The 21,588-nt window shown below is 55.3% G+C and overlaps 1 protein-coding gene across 1 annotated transcript in view; it reads right to left on the bottom strand.

Moving 5' to 3' along the window:
- ADARB2 (adenosine deaminase RNA specific B2 (inactive)) overlaps positions 1–8,646 on the bottom strand; it is a 131,667-nt gene extending 123,021 nt beyond the window's left edge. Inside the window, exons 1-2 of the mRNA XM_040645498.1 lie at positions 8,547–8,646; positions 7,429–7,569 (exon numbers count right to left, since the gene is read on the bottom strand). Coding sequence (XP_040501432.1) covers positions 7,429–7,569; positions 8,547–8,646 — 241 coding nt within the window. The remainder of the gene's footprint in view (positions 1–7,428; positions 7,570–8,546) is intronic.
- Positions 8,647–21,588: the final 12,942 nt, after the last annotated feature.

The raw sequence follows: 21,588 nt of genomic DNA, 5'->3' as shown, positions 1-21,588 counted from the left end.
CCCCCCCCCCCCATAAGAAATGATACGAAGTGTATGTAGCAAAACAGTGCTTTGCTGACTGCGGGTGGTGGATACATGTAATGGCGGTTGAACTTCCGTGGCCTGGCCGTCTCGGACCGCTCGCAGCCGACAATGCTGTTCTGTTGAGGAAATCTCAGGCACGGATCTCTTGGGGACCAGGGATGAGAGTCCCGTGGCTCCGAGGGTGAAGGCACCTCTGGGGTCGGACCCCTCCGGTCTCCTCTGAGATCCTCCGAGGGTGGCGGTGGTGAGCGGCGCAGGGGCCTTTCACAGAAGCTCGCTCAGACCTTCACTTCGCTGCCCTTCTTATTCCTAAAATCCACCCTGCGTGGGGGTCACGGCACCACGTTCTAGAAGAAACGAGGCTCAAAGTGGGCAACACTTGATCCGGGCTCATTGGTCGAGATGGGAGCGTCCTGGGAACGTTCGCGGCTGCTGTAGAGGGGACTTTACGGAAGCAGAGTCGTCCCATCATTTTCTTGGCTACTTCGCAGGGACACCCTGTGCCGGGCTCTGGGAGGCAGTGAGGCTGCTGAGCACAGTCGGCCCTTGGTTTGGACAGACGTGGGAGGCGAGGCGGCCTCGTGGAGCCAGGCAGGGCCTGTGCGGAAGTCCCCGGGAGTCGGGAGCTAGTTTGTCGTGGTTAAGCACGTGGAAACTTGCAGTGACTTTTACAGCTGGCCCGTAGCTCGTGAACAGACCTCGCGTGGGCTCCCCTCGGTCCTGCCCCAGATGCCGGGACGTGGTAAGCGATGTAGGCTCTGTGACCTCGCCCTCGTGGCGTTGCTGGCGGAGAATGTAACGGAAACCTGCAACGTGCCAGCGTGGAAACGTGCCCTTTCTACGGGATGCGGGGCCCTAGGGGACGTGCTCTGTTTGTCAGAACCCCAGCCGCTCACCGCCAGCCCGTTCGTTCACCTGCCGTTTCCTCCCGCAGTTTGCTTCTCTACAGTGTGAGGTTTGCGGAGGCAACTTGGTTCAGAGGCGTGACGCTGGGGGTTTGTACGTTAGAGGCGGATGGCATTCATTTACAGCCAGTTTTAGTAGAAATAATTACCTTCCAAATATCAGGCACTTAATCTCTGCCTCTTTTGTTGATCATTATGTGTCTTGGGCACAGGCAGCAAAGAGCTCTGCCATTGGGGTATTTCAGGCCAGGACCTCGTAGATCAGATTAACCATGCAGTTTCTCAGATTGAACGTAAAGATGGGGGAAAAAAACCCAGCCCAACCAAAAAGCCCCATTCTAGATTGTGTAGAAAATTGCTGGTAGTGGTTTAATTTCTTATTGATCCCAAAAGGTGGGGGTCGGTGACTGTCCGCGTGAGGGAAGCGGCCAGCATATCAGATGACCTTGCTGCCTTTCGAGGTAGGAAGGTTTATCTTGGAGGAGCAGCCCTCGTAGACCGACATTTCCCTCCACCTGCACCGAGATGGCTTCTACCCCCTCCCCCTGACTCACAGCACCCCACGGCTGCCGTCGTTACCACTGTCCGTGGTACCAGCCCTGGTTGTCAGACTGTGGCCTGAAGGCCCCTTCCATAATAACAATCACCACAATAACCACCGATGAATAACGTGGGCTTCCGGGCCGCATCCCAGACACCAGCCACAGCCTCTGGCTTCTGCAAATGTGCCAACTGGGGGTTCAGCTCCCTTCGGCGCGGCCCGGGTGCTCTAACTGGCCCGCGGGGTCCGAGCGTGGTCGGCCGAAGGTGCAGGAGGCAACAGGGCAGCGGTCACTCCGCCAGCTCGGGGCTCCAGCCCACCAGATATCAGCGTCCCCTCTGCCTGTCAGGTGTGTGTGACCAGGGCCGAGTCCCTCCACGCGCCCAAACTCCATTTTCTTAAGATGGCAAAGATGGGTTTTCACAGCACTTGCCCTCTGAGATTATTCCGAGCTTGAACTAAAGGCGCAGGGGAAGAGGCTCGGCCCGAACCCGGACAGACAGGAAACCCATCTTTCTGAAAATAGCAGGAAAGAGAGAGGACGACGCTCCCAAGCTCTTCCTTGCTGAGCTTTCCCTGGAATTCCAGGAGCCCCGGGAAGCAGGGTAGCGGCGTCTGTCCTGTCACAGTGCGTGGGCTCCAGGCTGTCCTGACGCCTCTGTCACTGAGCCCAGGGACCCCAGACACAAAACACACCTGCGTCCCTCTGTTTTAGTTGGCATCAGAGCTCCTGAGAGTCAGTAACCTTCTGGCTCCCGACACAGACGGAGGGGAAAATAGCCCTTGTGTTTGGGAGGCTCAGTCCCGTGGAAGAGACAGACGCCTGTAGGTCGTGCGCAGGGACTCCCAGTCCCCAGAGGACAGATGGTGAGGGGAGGGGAGGCTGCCTCGCGGAGAGACCCCACCCATGCTGCAGCTCTGTCGCTGCTTAAAGATAGAGGAGCCCGCTCTGGAAAACCTCACGCCACTGCCTGGTCCGCCGTGAAAACCTGACGCCGGTTTGCGGGAGTTTTGCTGCAGTGATCCCACATGGATTGTTTAGGAAACTCCAGCTCCGACTTGACAGATTCACATTTCCTTCTTCCCCAGGGAAGGTACGAGCTCCACCACAGTCCCGTCCCCTGACCAGGAAGGTTCTCACTTTGTTCTCCACTAGTTAACAGGCTTCCGTACTCTGTTGTCAGAATGGCCCAGGGGTGAGAAGTCAGGAGGCCATGCTGTCCGGTACCTGCCCCACACACGCTCCCTTAGGTCTGGGTCCTGCGGGATCCAAGCACACAGGGCTCCTTTCCCAGCACAGTCAGCGGCTCCTGGGCCGCGTGGGTCACCCCTGAGGTGGGAGGGGGACGCAGATTCTCCTCGTCCAAGGAGAGCAGGGCCTGGTCTGCCCTGGGGGAATCACCCCTGAGGCATGTCGCCCACCTCGAACCCTTTCTCCCGTACGTGGAGGCACCTCATGTGGGCAGCAGGCTCCCTCCGTCCCAGAGTCACCCGGGAGCTCATCTCCAGCGCCAACCCGGCAGGCGTGCATTTCTCGCTGGCCTTCTTCGGGGGGCCATCCCCAGGCCTCACGGATGGCATGAGCACCAGCTCCTCTGTGTCTGGAGACCGCAGGAAAGCGTGCTGGCGCTTCTGTGTGGCTCAGGGGAGACAACCCTGAAACTTTTCACATGATCCGTAAATGGTGATCTGTGAACACCGCGCTCCCAGACCGTCTGCTTCGTGGTGACTGAACACGGCCACCGTGGAGAAAACGGTTGCCCCTGCCTCGAAGGGTTTGAGAGAAGAGTGGCAGCCCATCTGCCCGGACTCTCCCTGGGTTCTAGGGTGCAGGACTTGGCGCGAGAATGTTTATTACACGATCAAAATGATTTGTTTCTGGAAATGTATTTGTTGTACACTTGGCACAGCTCACACGGACGGGTCATACTAGGTTGTAAGAATTAGTGAGTGCTTTAATTCTACCCTGGAATTCATTCTCCCAAATAATTGCTTTACCTGCCAGTCATAACTCAGAGACTCGCAGTCCGTCAGGCTTGGAGCAGCTCTGCAAGAAACTCACCTCCCCGTAGGGGGGCCGGATGGGGGAGTCGCTTGTTAGGTCAGCTGCACGTTGAGGTGCATTTACGGGTCTGTCTGTCCCCCCACTCTTTCTGTGTCTGTGCGTGTGTGTGCACTCCGCGTGCAGACGGCAGCCTGTGGGCGAATGCTAGGGAGTGGAGAGGGGAGCAGAACAGGGTGATGGATCTGGGGGCCCAGGGCGGCTCCCACCACGCCACGGAGCCCCCATCCAGGGCTCATACCATGTTGGAAAATTTCTGACTTGGATTCCAGTGCCTTCTCTCAGCAAGTCCAGCCCCGAGGAAACCATGTGCAGGTGACCTGAGCGCCGACGCTGGCCCAGTGCGAATTCCCTCATCCCCCCGGGTCTAACACGAGACACCCACAAACTGCGGTTTTCGTGACTCAGACACTTGCACGTGTCCTTCCATTGTGGAAATTAGAACAAAAGCAGGCAGATAGCTTCGAACTCCATTAGACAGATACCACAAGTGTCAGCGATAGAACAATAGCCAGCAATTAGAAGACCGCCAGGCACCAGAGGGGGAGTGTCTGAGGCAGAGCGACAGGCAGGAGGACGTAAAGCAACCGTGTCCATTCTGCTCTCACACGTCGATCCGTCTCCTGAGCCCATGACTACATTCTTCTGTTCGGCAGAAAGTGTCCGCAAAAGCAGTGCTACGTTTAGAGGTCCAACGCGTGAAAGAATTGCATTTTAGGGAGAAAGAACAGAATTTTATATTGGTGTGGCTGTGGCTAAAATTTTATTTTCCAGGTGAAATAGGTCCTCCCAGAGTTAAGTCCGATTAGTAGGCTGCACTTGTGCGCTGGTGGTCATCCTTCAAACGTGGACAGGCCACGTGGAGGGTGAGGCCCGTGCTTGTGGTCTCAGCGTCCGGCTCCGGGCGTGCCGGCAGCATGTGCGTGCCCGCGTACCACGCATGTGTGTGCCCGCCCTCCGCCGTCCCTTCCTGGTTAGTATGCAGCCAGACTTCTCCCGCTAGTACGTCACGGGAGCTGTTCCGTGCCACGTGGCTAACGGTGATGCTGCCGTGTCCTCAGGTGGCAGGGCACCAGGGAACCGGCCACCTGACCTGCCACCTTTGCATCAGGTGGCGGCTGACAGGAGCAAGGCCAGCGGCCCGGGGTCTGCCTTCACACCAGAGGGAGGCCCTGGTGCCTCATGGGTGAGAAGTCTCGTGGGAAGGGGGTCGGCTGTGGCACCGAGAGGCCACGTGGACCGGCTGACTTGGTTGCAGAAGCGCCGGCATGACGCTCAGCAGCAGATCGAGGCCCCTCCTTTAGAGGACGTGTCCCACGTGGTCCTGGATGTGGTGGCTGCCACACATCTGGGTGAGGACCAAGCAGGTACTGTGGGTGGGTCTCCCTCCCTCCAGACCCCAGCGTGGGGAGTGACTCCTCTTCGGGTGACCTGGGTCAGTGGTAGGCACAGCGGTGACCAGGCCAGGGCAGTGATTCACTCCCTCTCAGCGTTCCAAGAAGAACGCTTTCGGAGTTGCCTGCTTGAGCAGGAAGTCTCAACAACATGCCGCTGTCCAGGACCCCCTTAGCGGGAACCCACCCCATCGATGGCTGGCTTCCAGCAGCCATCGTCTTGGGCTGAGTCTCTCTGGGCACTGACCCCTGACCCTGGCTCTGCCCTTGGCATCGGGAGCTCAGGCTCTAGGGATGAGGGATGGTGAGTGCCGGTGGCCATGGGAGAGCCTGCCTGATGGTCCAGGACGTGACTCCACACACGGAGCGGGCAGAGCGCCTCCGTGTAACACCAGCCCAGACATGCCCGAGTCCCACGGCTTGAGAAATAAAGGAGGCTTCAGAGTCACACGCGCTTCCTCCAGCCCACCCTTCCTCCCTGCACAGGCGTGTGTCGCACACACCCCACTCACACCGCTCACTCCGCTCCCACCTTCCCAGGGCCCTTGGTTACGGATCGCTGACGCTGTGTCTGCACTACTAGGAGACATTGAGGCCGGGCGTTAGTTGGAGGTTTGTGTTTGAACAGCGTTTGAAAATACGGTTTTCTAAGTAAGGATTTTCCAAGCATTGCAAAGGCTTTCTAACATGTAACAAACAATTAAAAGTCGTTCTTCTCTGTAGGTTCCGCCGATTAGCCAGTGAGCTGAATTAGGGAAAATAGCCAGGTTGTGCGTTTACTCCGTTCCAGGTCCTAGCTAAGCGTCTTCACGCGTTGTCCTGTTGGAGTCCGATCTCAACTCCCTGATTCAGGTTGTGCAATGAGGCGCTGGGGCTCGAGACGCGGGCTCGCGGGGAGCAGTGATAGCACGAGACCGTGACACTGGGCTCCGACTACACTCAGCACGGTCCCAGCCCCGCAAGGGGGGAAAGAGGAGGAAGCAGAGGAAGATTTTCTTTCTCAACAAGTTTGCTCCACGTGTTTTATCAGATCACTTTGTCCACATGTCCAGTTCGCTTGGGGCACGTGCGTGTGCGTGCTTAGAATTGGCTGGTGCGTATACGTACACACGTGTGTGTGTGTGTGTTCCACATGTCTAAAGCGGCTATCAGGACCCTGACTGAGTCCTGCGATTTTCCCGCTTAGGTCCTGAGACAACGGAAACAAGCATTTGTCAGACTTTCCTGAGGAAGGAGCCCTGAACGGATGGCCCAGAGACTGCATTCTTATTTCCGCGGGGACTTTGTCTTTCCTTCCAGCAGCCAGGGTCTGCTCTGGTCCTGGCGCCATGACCTGTGACTGATTTGTGTCGTGACGCGGGGTAGTGCCCTCAGCCTCCAGTCCTGTTGCTGGCCGTGTGTCTTACTAGCTGACGACAGAGTGGCCAGCACTCCCATGCGGGTCCCCCACTGCGTGTCCTGGTCAAGGTCCTGGTGAGCTCCCGCCAGCTCTCCGCCCTGGCAACGAGCACAGTCTGTGCCATCGCACTTGGCGGAAGGGTGACCCATCTGTGAGGAAGTATTGAGATGCAGGAGGGGTCTGTGTGGCTTGGGGGTTGAGAGTGTGCCGGTCACCTCCAGGAATCACCCCCACACCAGTCCTGCCCCCTCCCCAGGGGCCCTTCCTTGGTCTCAGCAGGGGGACCTCACAGATTCCCTCCCCCAATAGTGTGTCTGTCCCCACACCACAGTTTGGGCCTCTCCAGTTTCATTCACCAGCCAGAAATGTTTCAACAGGCAGGCACCCGTCCAGCTCTTTCCTTGTTAAATAAACGTACAAACTGTGTTCATTTTCTTCCTCCCTCGCTCCCTCCCTTCCTTCCCTCCCTCTCTTCCCTCCCTCTCTTCCTTCCTTCTGAAGGGGAAAAACAAAGGAAAGAGAGGAGGGGTGGTTCAAGAGAACTGATTTTTTCCCCTATAATCCTTGGAATTCTCAGTTATATAGTTGCTGCTAATATTTTCCTACTACCCAGATGGGGACAGGATTCTGGGCAGGGACGGGATTCTGGGTGGGGACAGGATTCAGGTGGGGACAGGATTCCAGGTGGGGACAGGATTCCAGGTGGGGACAGGATTTGGGTGGGGACAGGAGTGTGGGTGGGGACAGGATTCTGGGTAAGGACGGGATCCCGGGTGCGGATGGGATCCTCGGTGGGGGCAGGATTCATGTTGACGGGATTCTGGGTAGGGATGGGATTCTGGGTGGGGATGGGACTCCAGTGGGGACAGGATTCCAGGTGGGGACGGGGTTCGGGTGGGGACGGGATTCTAGGTAAGGACGGGATTCATGTTGGGGACGGGATTCGGGGGTTGGGGGACAGGAGCTGAGTCTCCTGCTCTGGAAAGCCCAGATAGTCCCCACCATCACCCCAAGGGTCTCAGTGTTTGGCGACAATAGAGGACCCCCCCTCTGCGCATGGGGCCGGGACCCCCTCCACTCTTGAGGGAAGGGAAACTGCTTACTTAGACTGTCTTCATCCTCCGTGTTTGTGGCCCCGGGGCTTAAGTGCTTGAAGGGAGCGATGAAGGCTGACAACATGCTTACTTTGTCTGGAAAGAAAAGAAGAACAGGAAATGCACTTTTGACATCGAGTTTCAGACAAACTCAATGCTTTCCTACGTTCTTATGACTGAGGGTTTGGACAAGGGAGGTTGAAAGCTCGTTTTGGTTTTAGCCACTTCATTCTGGTTCAGTCTTTTATTGAATTTCTGACAGCATTTTTATCAAACTCCTCTCTCCATTCAATTTTCAACTTTATGATTTCCATCTTTCTTCTTTTCTCATTTTTGGCCTCTCCCCTCCTCTTGTTCTGTGTCCCTCAAAACTCAAGGCGATGACTCCGGGGCAACAACCTTGCGTGAGCTCATGGGCTGCTGGGTGGGGCAGAGCCTCGGACCCAGGGCATTTCACAGAGAGGAAGTGAAGCAAGTAAAAAAAAAAAAAAGGCATAATTAAATGAGAATCATGCAAATAAAGCCCAGACCATTTCTCCCCGTGAGTGGAGAACTTGCGTTGTGGGCGTGAACAAGGACGGACTCTCCTCAAGCTCTAGAGTGCACTCTGCATGCTTCTGGGTGGCGGGAGGAGCAAAGGCGCACGAGGGAGGAAGGGGTGCAGGGTGGAGGCCCCCTTTGTCCCTTCTGCAAATGAGCACACGACGAAGCAGGGAGAAGAGTGAGAGAGCGCTCTCCCCCTGCACCTGGTGGCGGGGTGGGGGGAGTAGAGGCAACACCTGTCCCGAGTCAGCCTGGGGCGGGCAGCTGGACCCAGGGCAATGCCGCTCGTGACCGACAGTCCTCACAATCTCTCTCTTCAGGGGACATGCAATTGGGAAACATTAAGAAAGGACTAATAAAGGGGCCAAAGGAAAAGCTCCTTTCTGTAGAGCTTCCACTGACTACATCCAATCTCAGAAGCTAGGAGCACTCGTCCACAAGAGGGACCTGCTCCAGGGCAGAGGAGAGCGCGTCCAGGGATGGCACACGCAGCCCTCCCTGTTCTCGGGCACCCCCCTGTCCCCGTGCGTCCTGGGGCCGAGACAGGGGCCTTCTCACGGTTCCTGGTGGTTCTCGTGTCTGACCCGGCCCGTGGGGGCTGAGCTCCTTTGCCATGGGGACACTTCCCACCTCCAGGAATCTGTTGGCATCAGAGGGCCGGGTCTCTGGTGGCTCCCACGCCATTGTCTGCTTCTGTCCCCGGGAAGGGGGGCTGCTGACTAGTGGGGCTCCCTTTCTGCACACATCTGAGTGTGACTTTGCACGAAAACGTCAGCTAGTGGTTTTATCTGCAGTTAGCCTTCAGGCGTTCAAACCCAGGCCCGAAATGTGCTCTTTTTCTTTCAATTCTGAGCCTGTTTTCTCTTTACCCAAGCTTTCCAGAGGCCAGGGGAGTTCACATTGAAATTCATTCAGGAGCCTGTTAACAGCTGTTGTTTCCAGTAGGGACGGGCAACGATATAATGTTCACTCAGAGAGAACAATAAATAACTCAAATATAAAATGCCTGCTCTTTCTTCATTCCACGGAACGAGAAGAATAAGCCGGGGAGGGACTGGCTCTCCCAAACCCTCACAGCCCAAGCTAATTTACTACAAGGGAATGAAATCTCTTGCTTGAGTTATAATTTCATTAAGGGCGCCTGGTAATGTTACACAACGAGTGCGAAGCTCAAATGATTTAGTCTGGAGCATCTCAAAATGAAATTACGTTTGTCTAATAAAGCGGGGCTACCAGTCAAACACCCACAAAAATACACTAAACCATTTCAGAGCTCACCTTAGTAAAATGGCGAAATAGTTAAAGATTCTTCTAGATCCTCAAAGTTCTTGCTTTCTAGGGTTGCCAGATTTATCAGATAGAAACGCCCGACACGGAGTTAGATAAACATCAGATGACTTATTTAGTACAGACAATCTGCAGCCTTGTGTGGGGCACGCCTAGACTGAAAACTTAGTCAGTCTATCTGAAATCCAGATTTAAGGCAAAGGACTTGAAGAGTCACTTCTCCGAGGAAGGCATACAGACGGCCAGCAGACACACGTACCAGCAGGGCACAGGGCAGCGCAGATCACCGCCGCACCCGCTGCGGAATGGCTGCCACGAGGACGCCCACGAGGCAGGAGGTTGGTGCGGGCGTGGAGGGGTCGGAGCCCCTGTGCCCTGGCGGGGAGAATGCGAAACTGGCACGGCCATGTCTGGATCTACCCCCAAAAGCATCGAAAGCAGAGTCTCACAGAGACAGCTGCCCACCCGTGTTCACAGCAGCTCGAAGCAACCCGAGCGTCCACGGACACGAACGCACGACACGGTGTAGTGTATGCACGCAGTGGACGGTTATCCGACACGGGAGCACCCTGAGGCCGTGGTGCGGTCACTGGAGGACCAACACGGTGGGCTCCACTTATCAGAGGTCCCCAGGGGACGCAGAAAATGCAGCGGCCGGAGCCAGGGGCTGGGGGAGGAGGGGGCCAGTGTGTAATGGGGACAGCGTTTCAGCTCGAGAAGATAAGAAAGTTCTGGAGGCGGGTGGTGGCGATGGTTGCACAACAATCTAGATACATTAGATGCTGCTGAACTATATGCTTAAAAACGGTAAATACGGCCGATTTTACCTTCTGTACGTTTTACCACAGTTTAATAAGTCGCATTGAACGGATCAGTATTGTACCTGCACCCCGCCTCTTTTGTGCCCTAGCAACTTCTCCAGCGCAGCGCATGTCAGATTTCCAGCTGGAACACACCATCCCGGCACGAAGCAGGACACCGAGGGAGCTGCTAGCCTGCTTGCTGGGTGGGCCCACCCAGCCCCCGTCACAGCTCTGTGCAAAGAGGGGGCAGGCTGCAGCCTCAGCACGTCGTTAGGAGAGACGGCGGGAAGGACGTGCTTTATTTAGAAAAACTGCAACGAATGTGACTGGACGTCAGCGGCGTTGTTGGCGGCTCTTCCCTTACGCACGGGGTCAGCGCGGCCGTGCTGGGTTGGCTTGTCCGAGCAGCACCCGACATCCAGCTCGCGCTGTTCTCTGGGTTTACCCCAGTCCCGAGACCGGGCTCCTGCCAGTTCCTGATGGAAAATAAGGCTGTGCTTCTGGGACTTTACTCCATTCTGGATGTTTGGGGCGTGCGGAGAGGAGCTGGCGCACGGAATTCCCTGGGCCGCCGGCTGCCCTCCACCCCCGCTGTAAAGTCTGGAAGAAGGAGCAGGTGTTTCTGTAGGGGAAGTATGTGGAAGGGGCATTGGGCACACCCTGTGCCCCAGGTATGTGCTGCAGACCAGCGGGAGACGGACCCCAGCGAGAGAGCAGCAGCCCTGGACTGGCCGTGGTGCTGGGCGCACCCGGGGCCGCCCTCCGGCCAGGGGTTACTCCCAGGCAAGGCCTGGTGGCCACCCCACACCACAGCATTTCTAATGCGTCTCCTGAAGTGATCCAGGACATTTGCAGTAGAAACCTCATTGTTCTTGGCAAAATAAATGGCCAGGGCCCCGTGGGGGTGATTTTGTGTTTCTCCGGAGCACGTGGGAGGCACTTTGAAAGGGCAGCAGCTCTTCCCTGGAACCATGTGAGATCACATTCGCTGAGAATATTGGTAACAGAGAACAAATCCAACCTGGGAGTGTCCAGAGCGAAACAGAGTGTTCAGGAATAGAATCATACCTATATACGGTCAATCGATTTTCAACCAAGTTCTCAAAGTAATACAACGGGGTGAAGGAAAGTCTTATAGACAAATAGCTTTGAAAGAACTCTGCACCAGCTTGGGAAAAGTGAATTCTGAGCTCCACCTCATACCATACCCGAAAATTATCACAAAGTGGGTCATAAACCCAAACGTAAAAGCTGTAACGGTAAAACTTGTGGAGGAAAATATAGAGTACTTTCATGGTCCTCATGGAGGCAGATTTCTTAGGACATAGAAAGCCCTAATCACAAAAAAATTTGTTTTCATCAAAATTAAAAATTTTAGGTTGCTGAAATGCACTGTTAAGAAAACAAAAAACAAGCCGCAGACTGGGATAATAGATTTACAATCAAGACGACTTATTTGTATCCAGAATATAAGAACTCTTCCAACTTAATAATAAAGGGGAAAAAATCCAAATTTAAAATAATGGGCAAAACACTTGAACAGAAATTCGACAAGAGAATATGCAGAAGCCAATAATAAGCACACTGCTCAACAGCATCACTAGGGAAATGCAAATTAAGATCATAAGCTTGTGTCGGGACACACCCGTTGGAACAGCTGAAACTGGGGGAGAAGCAGGGAAATCAGGACTTTCATCCACCGGTAACTTTGGAAGATGTTTGGCTGTTACATATGCACTAATTTCACTTCCAGATATTTACCCAAGATAAAGGAAATATATATGCCAAAAAAACCCCACGTTTGTACGAGAATGTTTAGAGAGACTTTATCCATTACAGCTAAAAATTAGAAACATCGTGCATTCCCGTCAACAGAAGAATGGATACATGAATTGCGCTGCATTTATACATGTGATGGGAACTCTCAGCAATGAAGACAATCGAAGTAGTAAGATATGTTACGATATGGATGAATCTCAAAGACATTATGCTGACCAAAAAAAAAAAAAAAAAATCAAGGCACACGAGAAGGTGCCAAGTAATTCCATTTGTATGAAGTTCCCCAACAGGCAGACTGCTCTCTGGGGAGAGAAGTCAGGAGGGGGCACCTCCTGGGTCAGGTGCCGGCTGCCGGGCAGGCCTGGGGGGTTCTCTCGGGAATGATGTGTTACGTGTGTAACCCGTTTGTCATGAGCGGTAACACGTACAGGCTACATTTCTTCTGTGTAAATTACACTTAGTCATTTAAAATATTTAATAATATTTAAAATATTAAAATTAAAAATATTAAAAATATTGAAAAATATTAACAGATTAAAAAGCGTGGGTGGATGAGAAAACAATGTGAAGCAAGCATCAAAGTATTGTTCAATATGAAAGGAAAAGTGCAGGTGGCCGATGGTGAAGACAGGTGTCTACCAAGAAGCAGAGAGGGTGTGCAGTCACGGGCCACCCACAGGCTTCGTGGTTTTGTTTTTGCTTCCTTTATAGATTGGAAAGCTCAACTATCTTTCAAAGTTGTGCTGTGGCAATGAGAACAGTCACCACCTCAAAGGGGAAGCCCTTTGGAGACGCCCCTGGATTCCCATCAGGACACGCATGTGTCTGGAAAGCAGGGGAGGAGAAGTGAGGGCCACAGCAGGTGCACAGGGAGCCAGACATGCACGCCAGGCCAGCCCGTGAAGACTCTGTTTACCCACGGCCATGGCGTGAGGAGCTGTAAGGGGTCCTGTTGTTTGGAGCCTGCTTCAGTAAGACGACGTTTGGCTTTTTACCAAGGAAGGTGAAAATTTTAAGAAGTCCTCCGGTGCATGAGCCCCTATCAGTTACCTGGAAAGTCCATTCGTCTGAAATAACACATTTTCTAGAACTTTTAATAAACCCTGTAATTGCTGGAACATCGGAGGATCCGACGTGCTACTCTGCCCCCTTACGAGCACTCCATATGTCACGGCAGGGGTTGTTTTAAAAGGTACGTGAATTGAGCACTTTGGTTCCGCTGTCATTTCAACAGTTTAAAGTTTTGTACGACTTACGTCTGCCTCGTAGGCCGCACGCAGGCCCACGTCCCGCCCAGCCTCGCTCTCTGGGGCAGTCGTGTCCCTGGAGGAGAAGGTGACAGTTGGAAGCCCCCGCACTCTGCTGGTGCCACAGGGCCACACACACCTCAGCCCCTCTCAAGTCGCGCTCTCAGAGTTGAGTTTTGCCAAAACGCACTGTGACAGATGGGCTCCCGCGAGCTGACCCACTTTCCTTCCCAGCCGTGTGTTCTGATCGGACACAGGTACGTCTTGCGTGGATGTGGCTTCTAGCCAAACAAAAACACAAATCGGCCTGAACAGGTGGGCCGCCCCAGGAAGCAAGGAAATCATCAACCCCTACGCAGGCAGGAGGAGAGTGGTGACCCCCTAGCTGTGGGGTCAAGGCAAGAATTTTCTCACGGAGTTTCAGGAACATGTATTTTAAACACTTTTCAAGCTGCCGTTCTATGAACGATATAAGGGAGTTCAGGCAACATTAAAGAAGAGATTCTGGGACCGCACGGAGTTTTGCAGCACACGAGAAGGTCTGATTCTCACAAGAGGACGAGATCTCTCTTGTCAGTTTCCAGGTGTGTAACAGTCACGAGTGGCCTTGAGTGGGTTCACGTAAGCAGGCAGCCGGCGTGCAGTGAGTATGCCATTCATCGATGCATGGGCTGAACTATGGCTTCCCCGAAAATTCATGCTGGAGCCCTGACTCCCGGGGCCTCAGAAGGAGACTGTATTTGGAGGTGGGGTCTTTAAAGAGGTGACTAAGGTAAGATGAGGTCCCTAGGATGGACCCCAATCCAGTCTGACTGGGGTCCTCGTAGGAAAAGGAGATCAGGATACAGACACGCGAGGGCCCAGGGAGGGGACAGCATCTGCATGCCCAGGAGAGAGGCCTGGGGAGACACCAGCCCTACCCACGCCTGGACCTCTGGCCCCCAGCCCTCAGGACGCGGGACAGCAAACGTCCGCTGCGTGAGCCCCCAGGCTGGGGTGCTTTGGCATAGCCCGCACTGACCAATACATTCACTCAACCAAGCTTTATTGAATGCAAGTAGTTGCACACCTAATCCATGATTTCAAGCTCTGATGCCAAGAAGGACCAAGGCAGGGAGACTGCTCCTGGCCAGGGGATCTAGAAGTCTGTGGAGGCATCCTTCAGGAGGTGACTGAGTAGCTGAGACCCAACAGGTCATAGGAATGTCTCCCATGTATTGAGCCAGGAGATCCCCTCCGGAGCCCGGAGACTCCTGCTGCAAGGATGAGTGTGGGATTACCCAAGTTAGGACGGGGAGGGCTGCCCTGAGCAGCAGGAGCGGCTCGTGCAAAGGCCCTGGGTAAGTGCACCAGGATCTCAGCCTCTGAAACTGGGCAGCTCTGTCCAGGTGGCTCCCCGTTACTGTGGGCATGGAGCCTGGATTCTGAATTCAGGGCCCCAGGGGACCAGAGGGCAGCAAACATGAAACCTCTGGATTGTGAAAGATGAGGAGGAGGGAAGATTGAGCTCACAGAGAGATAGAGACAGACAGAGAGAGAAAGAGACAGGGAGAGATAGAGATAGGGAGAGAGAGACACACAGATAGACAGGGAGAGAGAGTCAGAGAGAGAGATGGAGAAAGAGAGATAGAGAGAGATAGAGACAGAGAGAGAGATGAGGAGAGAGAGAGATGGGGAGAGAGAGTCAGAGAGAGATAGAGATGGAGAGAGAGATAGAGACAGAGAGAGATAGAGATGGGGGAGAGACAGAGAGATAGAGACAGAGAGAGATAGAGAGAGACAGGGAGAGAGACAGAGAGAGATAGGGAGAGAGAGAGAGAGATGGGGAGAGAGAGACAGGGAGAGAGAGTCCGAGAGAGAGAGATAGAGACAGAGATAGAGATGGGGAGAGACAGAGAGAGATAGAGATGGGGAGAGACAGAGACAGGGAGAGAAACAGAGAGAGATAGGGAAAGAGACAGAGAGAGAGATGGGGAGAGAGAGTCAGAAAGAGAGTCTGAGAGAGAGAGACAGAGAGAGATAGAGATGGGGAGAGACAGAGAGAGATAGAGACAGGGAGAGAGACAGAGAGAGAGATAGGGAGAGAGAGAGATGGGGAGAGAGAGTCAGAGAGAGAGTCAGAGAGAGATAGAGACAGAGAGATAGAGATGGGGAGAGACAGAGAGAGACAGGGAGAGAGACAGAGAGAGAGATAGGGAGAGAGAGACAGATGGGGAGAGAGAGACAGGGAGAGAGAGAGAGACAGAGAGATAGAGACAGAGAGAGAGCAGGACAGAGACAGAGATAGAGGGAGATAGAGACAGAGAGGACAGAGAGACAGAGATAGAGACAGAGACAGAGAAACAGAGAGCTCTCATTTACAATGAGTCTGAAGCGCACGCTTGGGTCCTCACAGTCCCGGCTCACTGCCCTGTGGGAGAGTCGCTACTGAGGGCGTGGTGGCCAGGTCAACAGACGTCCCCTCCCCCTCCCCCTCCCCCTCCCCTGGATGGGCTCGGAACTTCTGAGATGGTAAACCTCGGTCAGGACAGGATGGGTCTGGGGGGGGCATGACCAGAGTTGAGGCTCTGCCTGAGATTCACCGGGGGGCTGGGGGGGGGCAGAGTATGGTTAAAAGGAAAAAAAAAAAGGAAAAAAACAAATAATCCTTGCATGTTTAGCCTGCAAGGAGTTGAGACTTCCAGTGAGCTGGTGGGCTCTGCTCCGCTGCTGCGACCCCAGCGTCTCGGTGTGCTTTCCCGGGTGGGACCCCGTGTCCTGGGGCCGGCGTGTGTGGTTGCTACGGGCGATGGGGGAGGTGGGAGCACTCTCATGCCTGAAAGACTCGGAGGAAGTCAGGGAACAGAGCTCCTAGGTCCCCCTGCAAAGTGCTGGATTCACGGGAAGCAATCTCTACGTGAGGGTCACTGTGAGCCCCCCGCCCGCTGCGGAACCATTAGTACCCGCGCCTGTGAGGACACAACGTGTGCTCTCAAGGAGTCGTGTGGCACAAGTCAGAGGTCCCGTTCTCATGGTTGACCCCCCGGAGCCTGCTGTTCCTCTCCTAGACGGCTTCCCTGGGGCACAGCCCTGAGATGTCCGCGCACCAATGTGTCCCCACCCCGGCCTTGGTCTCTAATCAGGCCACGATCACGGCGCCACGAACAGTCTGGCAGACCAGGCAGACACTTTGGGCTTGACGGGTATGCCACATTCTGGAAGCCTGGCTTATTTTTGGAAGCCGTGGAGAAACAAACAAGCCCGCACCAGATTGCTCTATGTGAATAGCGGGCAGAGACACAGATGGTCTGACAAGTGATTGGCGGACCAAGGTGACTCTTTGCCACAAAGTGTATTTAAAATTTACATAAATACATGTAAAGGTGTGCGTTCACACCCACTTAATCTCACAGCTTTCCAAACTATCTGCCGAGGCACTCGGTGGCTTTGTGGACTCTAGACTCTGTCTTAGGGTCCGTTTGGGAATGATGTCACACTCTCTCCAGCAGCGTTCAGGCTCCTCCTCTTCTCCGCTGGAAAACTAGCGGGTTCGGACCCAGTGGCCGTTCAGCCTGGACGCGGTCCTTGCCGCCATCCCTGTTTGGGGCGGAATGTCCACCCCAGTAACGGGTTTATGGTGAAGCCAGAGTTCAGCTGGGGCTCTCACACTCTGAGGGCAGGCGAGGAAGCCTGCACTTCTTCCAAAAGATTTTCCTTCTGTTGGGCCAGCGCGGTCGGGGTTCATCGGAGCCCCTTCAGCAGACGGCGAGCAGAGCGTGTTTGCTCCCCTGGCTCCGAGGAGCCGTGAGTATATGGGAAAGTCTACAGGAGGTGATGGGACCGTGATTCTGGTCAGGAATTCTAGGAGATCGTTATCTAGAGGCTGGAAATTCTCACGAAATAAAAACTGAGCCCTACGGACCTGCACAGGCACCCCAAGGACTGTCGTTCGGGAGCCGTAGATACAGTGAGAGTGTAACACGTATGTCAGCACTAACCCTACACTGGCCTGCAGCTCTTGTCTCCCTTTGAAGTCCTTCTTCAACCTTGTGGGTTCCCTGTGGGTCCTTGGGCTCCCTTTCTTCGCATCCTCTGGCCGCCCTGCCCTCTTTTCTTCAGAGACATGCTACACCAAAGTCCATCTGATAAAAAGATTGCCCATATTAGTTTTCTCTGGCCAAGGGCATTCTTCGCCTTTCCCATCTCCCACCCTTCCCATGCTAGAGGCTTCCACCCTGAACCATTGTTTCTGTGAGTGAGTGAAAGCCTCAGGGGCGTCCATCACTGACTCAGGTCACTGGGTGTTCTGAGCACGGAGTCATGCGTTTGTCAGGTGGTAACGACTACTCTACACAAATGCCGTGAATTATGCATTCATGCTGGCTCATTGTATGTGTCACCTTGACCAGGCCCCGGGAGCCCCGCTATCTGGCCACACATGATTCCCATGTGTCTGTGAGGCCGTTTCTCACCGACACTAGCACTCGAATCAGAGGACTGAGTAGAGCTGAGTCCTCCCAGGGAGGGTGGGCCTCACCTAAGCAGTCGAGGACCTGCACAACAATATAGATGGAGAACGGAGGATTCTCTGTGTGCCAGCTGCCTGGCTGGGACAGCCATCCTCCCCGCACTCCTGGCTCACAGGCCTTCCCATCCGGACTGGCTTCCCTGGGTCACAGACCTTCCAGCCATATCACCTGCCTGCGTCCCCCAGAGGGAGGCGGGAGACCTTGGGGCTTTTCATGCTCTGTATTGAAGTGCATTGGTTTCTTCTCATGTCTCGTGTTCTGCTGGCTCTGCCTCTGTGGACAGCTTGAAGACGGCACTCCCGCCCCCGCGATATGGCTATTTTACGCACGCTGCCCCACGGCACAGGAGAACCTGGATCATTAGCTGAGTCTGTTGCCTCTTCTCCCCTCCCCAGCCACAGGCCAGCCTCGTCCCCGACCTGGAGCTTGTGGGAATGGGGCGTGCACATGCAAGTGTGCTGTCCACAGCTGTGAGTGGCAGCCAGCGTCCTCGCGTGTCTGCATGCAGGTGCCTGTTTCCCCGTCCGAGTGGGGCCTCCGGGCTGTGAGCGGTGTCCCCACCATGTCTTTGCTGCGGTCTCAGTAGGTCCCGGTCAGGCCGGCGTCATTGTCACTAGCATTTGCTTGCTGACAGGTGTCCCCACTTGCGTGATACGGCATCGGCTGCCCTGCTTACAGACGAAACTCGCGTGTGGAGGTGGGAGGAGGCGGGTGGCCTGGAGGCAGCGGTGTCCTTTAACCCCTAAGCCCCCCTTCTGACACGAAGGCCAGGTTTCTCACTTCCCGCCAGACATCCTACCCGATGGCTGTAGACACATTTCTGAGTCCGTCTGCTCACAGCTGGACGCGTGTCTCTGGCTGGAAACTAGCATTCCGGGTTTCTCTGATCCACTTGGGCCTCCCACCCAGGGCTCGAGACTGGAAAGCCCCGAGTCGCTGGACTCACCTTTCCCCTCCGCTCCATGTTGACCTGGTGCCTGGCTGGCCGAGCGAGCCCCTGGCTGCTGCTGCGTCCTCACCCTGCTCTCACCCTGTCCGCACCCTCCTGGCTTCTGCAGCGATCCCCGGCTGGCTCTCGAGTGAGGTCCTGCAGGGCCAGCAGGCGGGAGAGCGCACGGAACCTCGTGGTGTCCGCGGGTCTGAGTGGCGGGCGGGACAGGAGCGCACCGGATGCGAGGGCCCCGTTTCCCGAGCTGAGGCCCAAGCTGGTGTGTGCGGCCAGGGCTCCGCCCACACTTCATGCCGGGCTGTCACCACGGGCCTCCACAAGAGCTCCTTCTTGGCCGGACGTCAGCCCCGGGGGTCGCAGGCTGCCTGGGCAGGGCGTCGGGGCCCCGTCCATCGACGAGCTGGGAGGTCTGCCCTGTCTCCTCGTCTACGTCAGGGCTGTGGTTGGGACTGAGTGACACGCACAGGGGACACACCGTGTGGTCCTGACCCGGAACGCGCACCTGATAGCCGCCAGCAGTGACTGGTTCAGATGCGACGGCAGAGTCAGAACTTCTCCCAGGATACAGTTTCTTCCCCTTATTAGACATTTGGTGACTCTCACGTTCCTGAACTCAATTGCATCTAGTATGACTTTTATTTTATTTTCTTGTATTAGTTTTATTATTTGAGGTATTAAAGCGAACTCGTTTGAAAACCAGAACTAAGATATCAGGGAACCGCCTGGCAGCCCCCGTCCTCCACGGACGTTGACAAGCCCCCCTGTCAATACTCGTGTCTTCCACGTTGTTTGAAATTTGGCTAGTTTCTTCTATGAATTAGATATTCTAATAACCGAAAATACAGCACTGATCATGCGAGCGATTGTTTAGAGAGCAGGTCAAGGTGTTGGTATCTGAGTCTGCAAGTCTAAACTGAATTATTTCCCTTTAGAACGGAGCTCCCGCCTGCAGTGGGTACATATTTATTATTTTCAAGCTAATAGCTCGTCCTTTGCTGTGGTGCCGAGTGTGGTCATCTGTGCTGCTCACGTGTGGCGGGGCCCCATCCTGACGCACACAGTCCCACACCCCCAGCCCCTCCTGCCTCTGTGCCACACCGTCCTTGCATCAGGTGCTGCCCTGGGCAGTCTCGGCTACAGGGACCCGGCCTGTCGTTCCTGGACTCCACCGTGCGTGCCGTGAGCAAAGGGCCGTGCAGTGCTCGCTGTGCCCCAGAGCCTAGGACCCCCCCCCCCCGGAATAGTCCGGAACAGCCAAGAGCTGCCCGTTCTTGACTTTGTGTGCGGGCTGCATCCCTGTGCTCCATGCCGGGTGTCATACCGCTCATTGAGCCTTCTCTCCTGCCTCGAGTGCACACTCGCGCGGGCAGACAGCATGCGCATTCACGGGAAGACCCTGCAGTTGGCAGACGAGACCGTTTCATGGGGTGGGTGGGCTACGTGGGGCTTGGACACAACTGCGGTCCTCGGTGCCCCTTTCCCTCGCTCCTGGTTTTCATTTCCTTTTGTGCTGAGCTGCCGCCGAGGCTCACGGTGTTCCAGCCCTGCTGCTGGGGTCTCGGCCTGTCCACGCCCCTGTCACGCGGCTCATGGACGCTCAGTTGTGCTGCGCGGGTGCTCATGCCTCAGACTGGTTGGTAAATACCCACTCCCGTGTGTTCAGGGGTTCCGTGGCACTATTTTGGGGGTGTGCCAGCCGGAACCAGCTGGGGTACAACCAACCAGGTCATGTCTGAACTCAGGACCGTGAGCGATATCTAGAGAGAGAGAGAGGATGGGTAGGTGCTGCCCTTGGGGTGCACAGGGGACGGAGGGACTGCAGGCCGCGGAGCCGCCATGCTCCTGCGTCGGACTCTGGTCGGCCTCGAAGCATGACAAGGAAGAGGAGCGGGAGGTCAGCTGGTTTGGGGAGGAGGAGAAAATTCTGGAAGAGAGCGAGGGTGGTGTGTGCCAGGCAGAGGGTGGCTGGAGACGGGCTCTGGATGCTACCCGGCCCCGTGCTTCTCCTTCCTGCAGGAGGGAACCAGCAGGTTCTCTGACATCCGCGAGAACTCGGTCGACCTGCCTCGGGGGCCGTGCCTGCAACAGGCTCCTTCAGGTGACAGGCGTTTGCAGGATGAAATGTGCGGCTCTGTGAGGTCTGAGTTTCTTATTACTCCTGGAGAACCAGCAGAGTGAGTAGAAAGTGGTGTGGTGGATGGATTTTCTGTAAGACCGGCAACGTGTGTGTTGTTCCCTATTAGATTCCATGAAAATCAATCTGCAGCCTAGTTCAGCCTGGTAAAATTAGATCTAAAACTATTTAATTTTGTTTCAGGAGTGTTTTTCCCGTCTGATGCCTGGCCTGAGGACACACAGGGATAAAGTAGCTTGAGTTATTACCAGCTCTGTGCGCCTCGTGCGGGTGGGACTCACAGGATTCGTATTTGCTGGGCGGCATGGCTCCGGTGCCCGGGAGGAAAGGCGAGCCTCCCCATCACCGAGACGCTCGCTGTTTATGCTCCTGTTTTGCACTCCACGCGGTTTGGTAATAAGATGTGGCAAATGAAGGTTTTTAATTTTCGGAGTATGTGTGTTTGTGTGTTTGGGGTCAGACGGTCTGAAGGGCTGACGGCTCTGCCGAGGGCGTGTTTGGAGGCAGCCGTGCTGGGCTGAGTCTGCTCTGGCCTCGCCGGGCGTGTGACGCTGGGGATCTCAGATGGTTGCTTCTGCAAGTGGAAGTTGCATTTTGGGGCTCTGGCGAGAATGGAGAAGTCCGAGAGCCGCGAGAACGCCTGGTCAGGGCACTCAGCATCACGGCGCACACCTTTCTTTGGCAATGCTGTTGTTAAAAGTAACATTACACTTGGTGAGGATCCCGTGCCTTCCCGGGGCTTCTGCGTCCCAGGGCACCGCTTCCCCTGTTACTGCGCAGGGAAGACGTCCCCGGGAGGCGAGGCGCCTGCAGGGGTTGGAGGGGAGGTGGCACGGGGGCCGGGCCGTGGTCCTCCAGTTTCAGCTTTCCAACGAGGCAGCGTCCGTCTCACAGAGCTGTGAGTTGCAGTGACTGGCGG

Source organism: Ursus maritimus, unplaced genomic scaffold (assembly GCF_017311325.1).
Source record: "Ursus maritimus isolate PB19 unplaced genomic scaffold, ASM1731132v1 scaffold_31, whole genome shotgun sequence".
NCBI lineage: Eukaryota > Metazoa > Chordata > Mammalia > Carnivora > Ursidae > Ursus > Ursus maritimus.
This window is presented reverse-complemented; position numbering and strand designations above follow the sequence as displayed.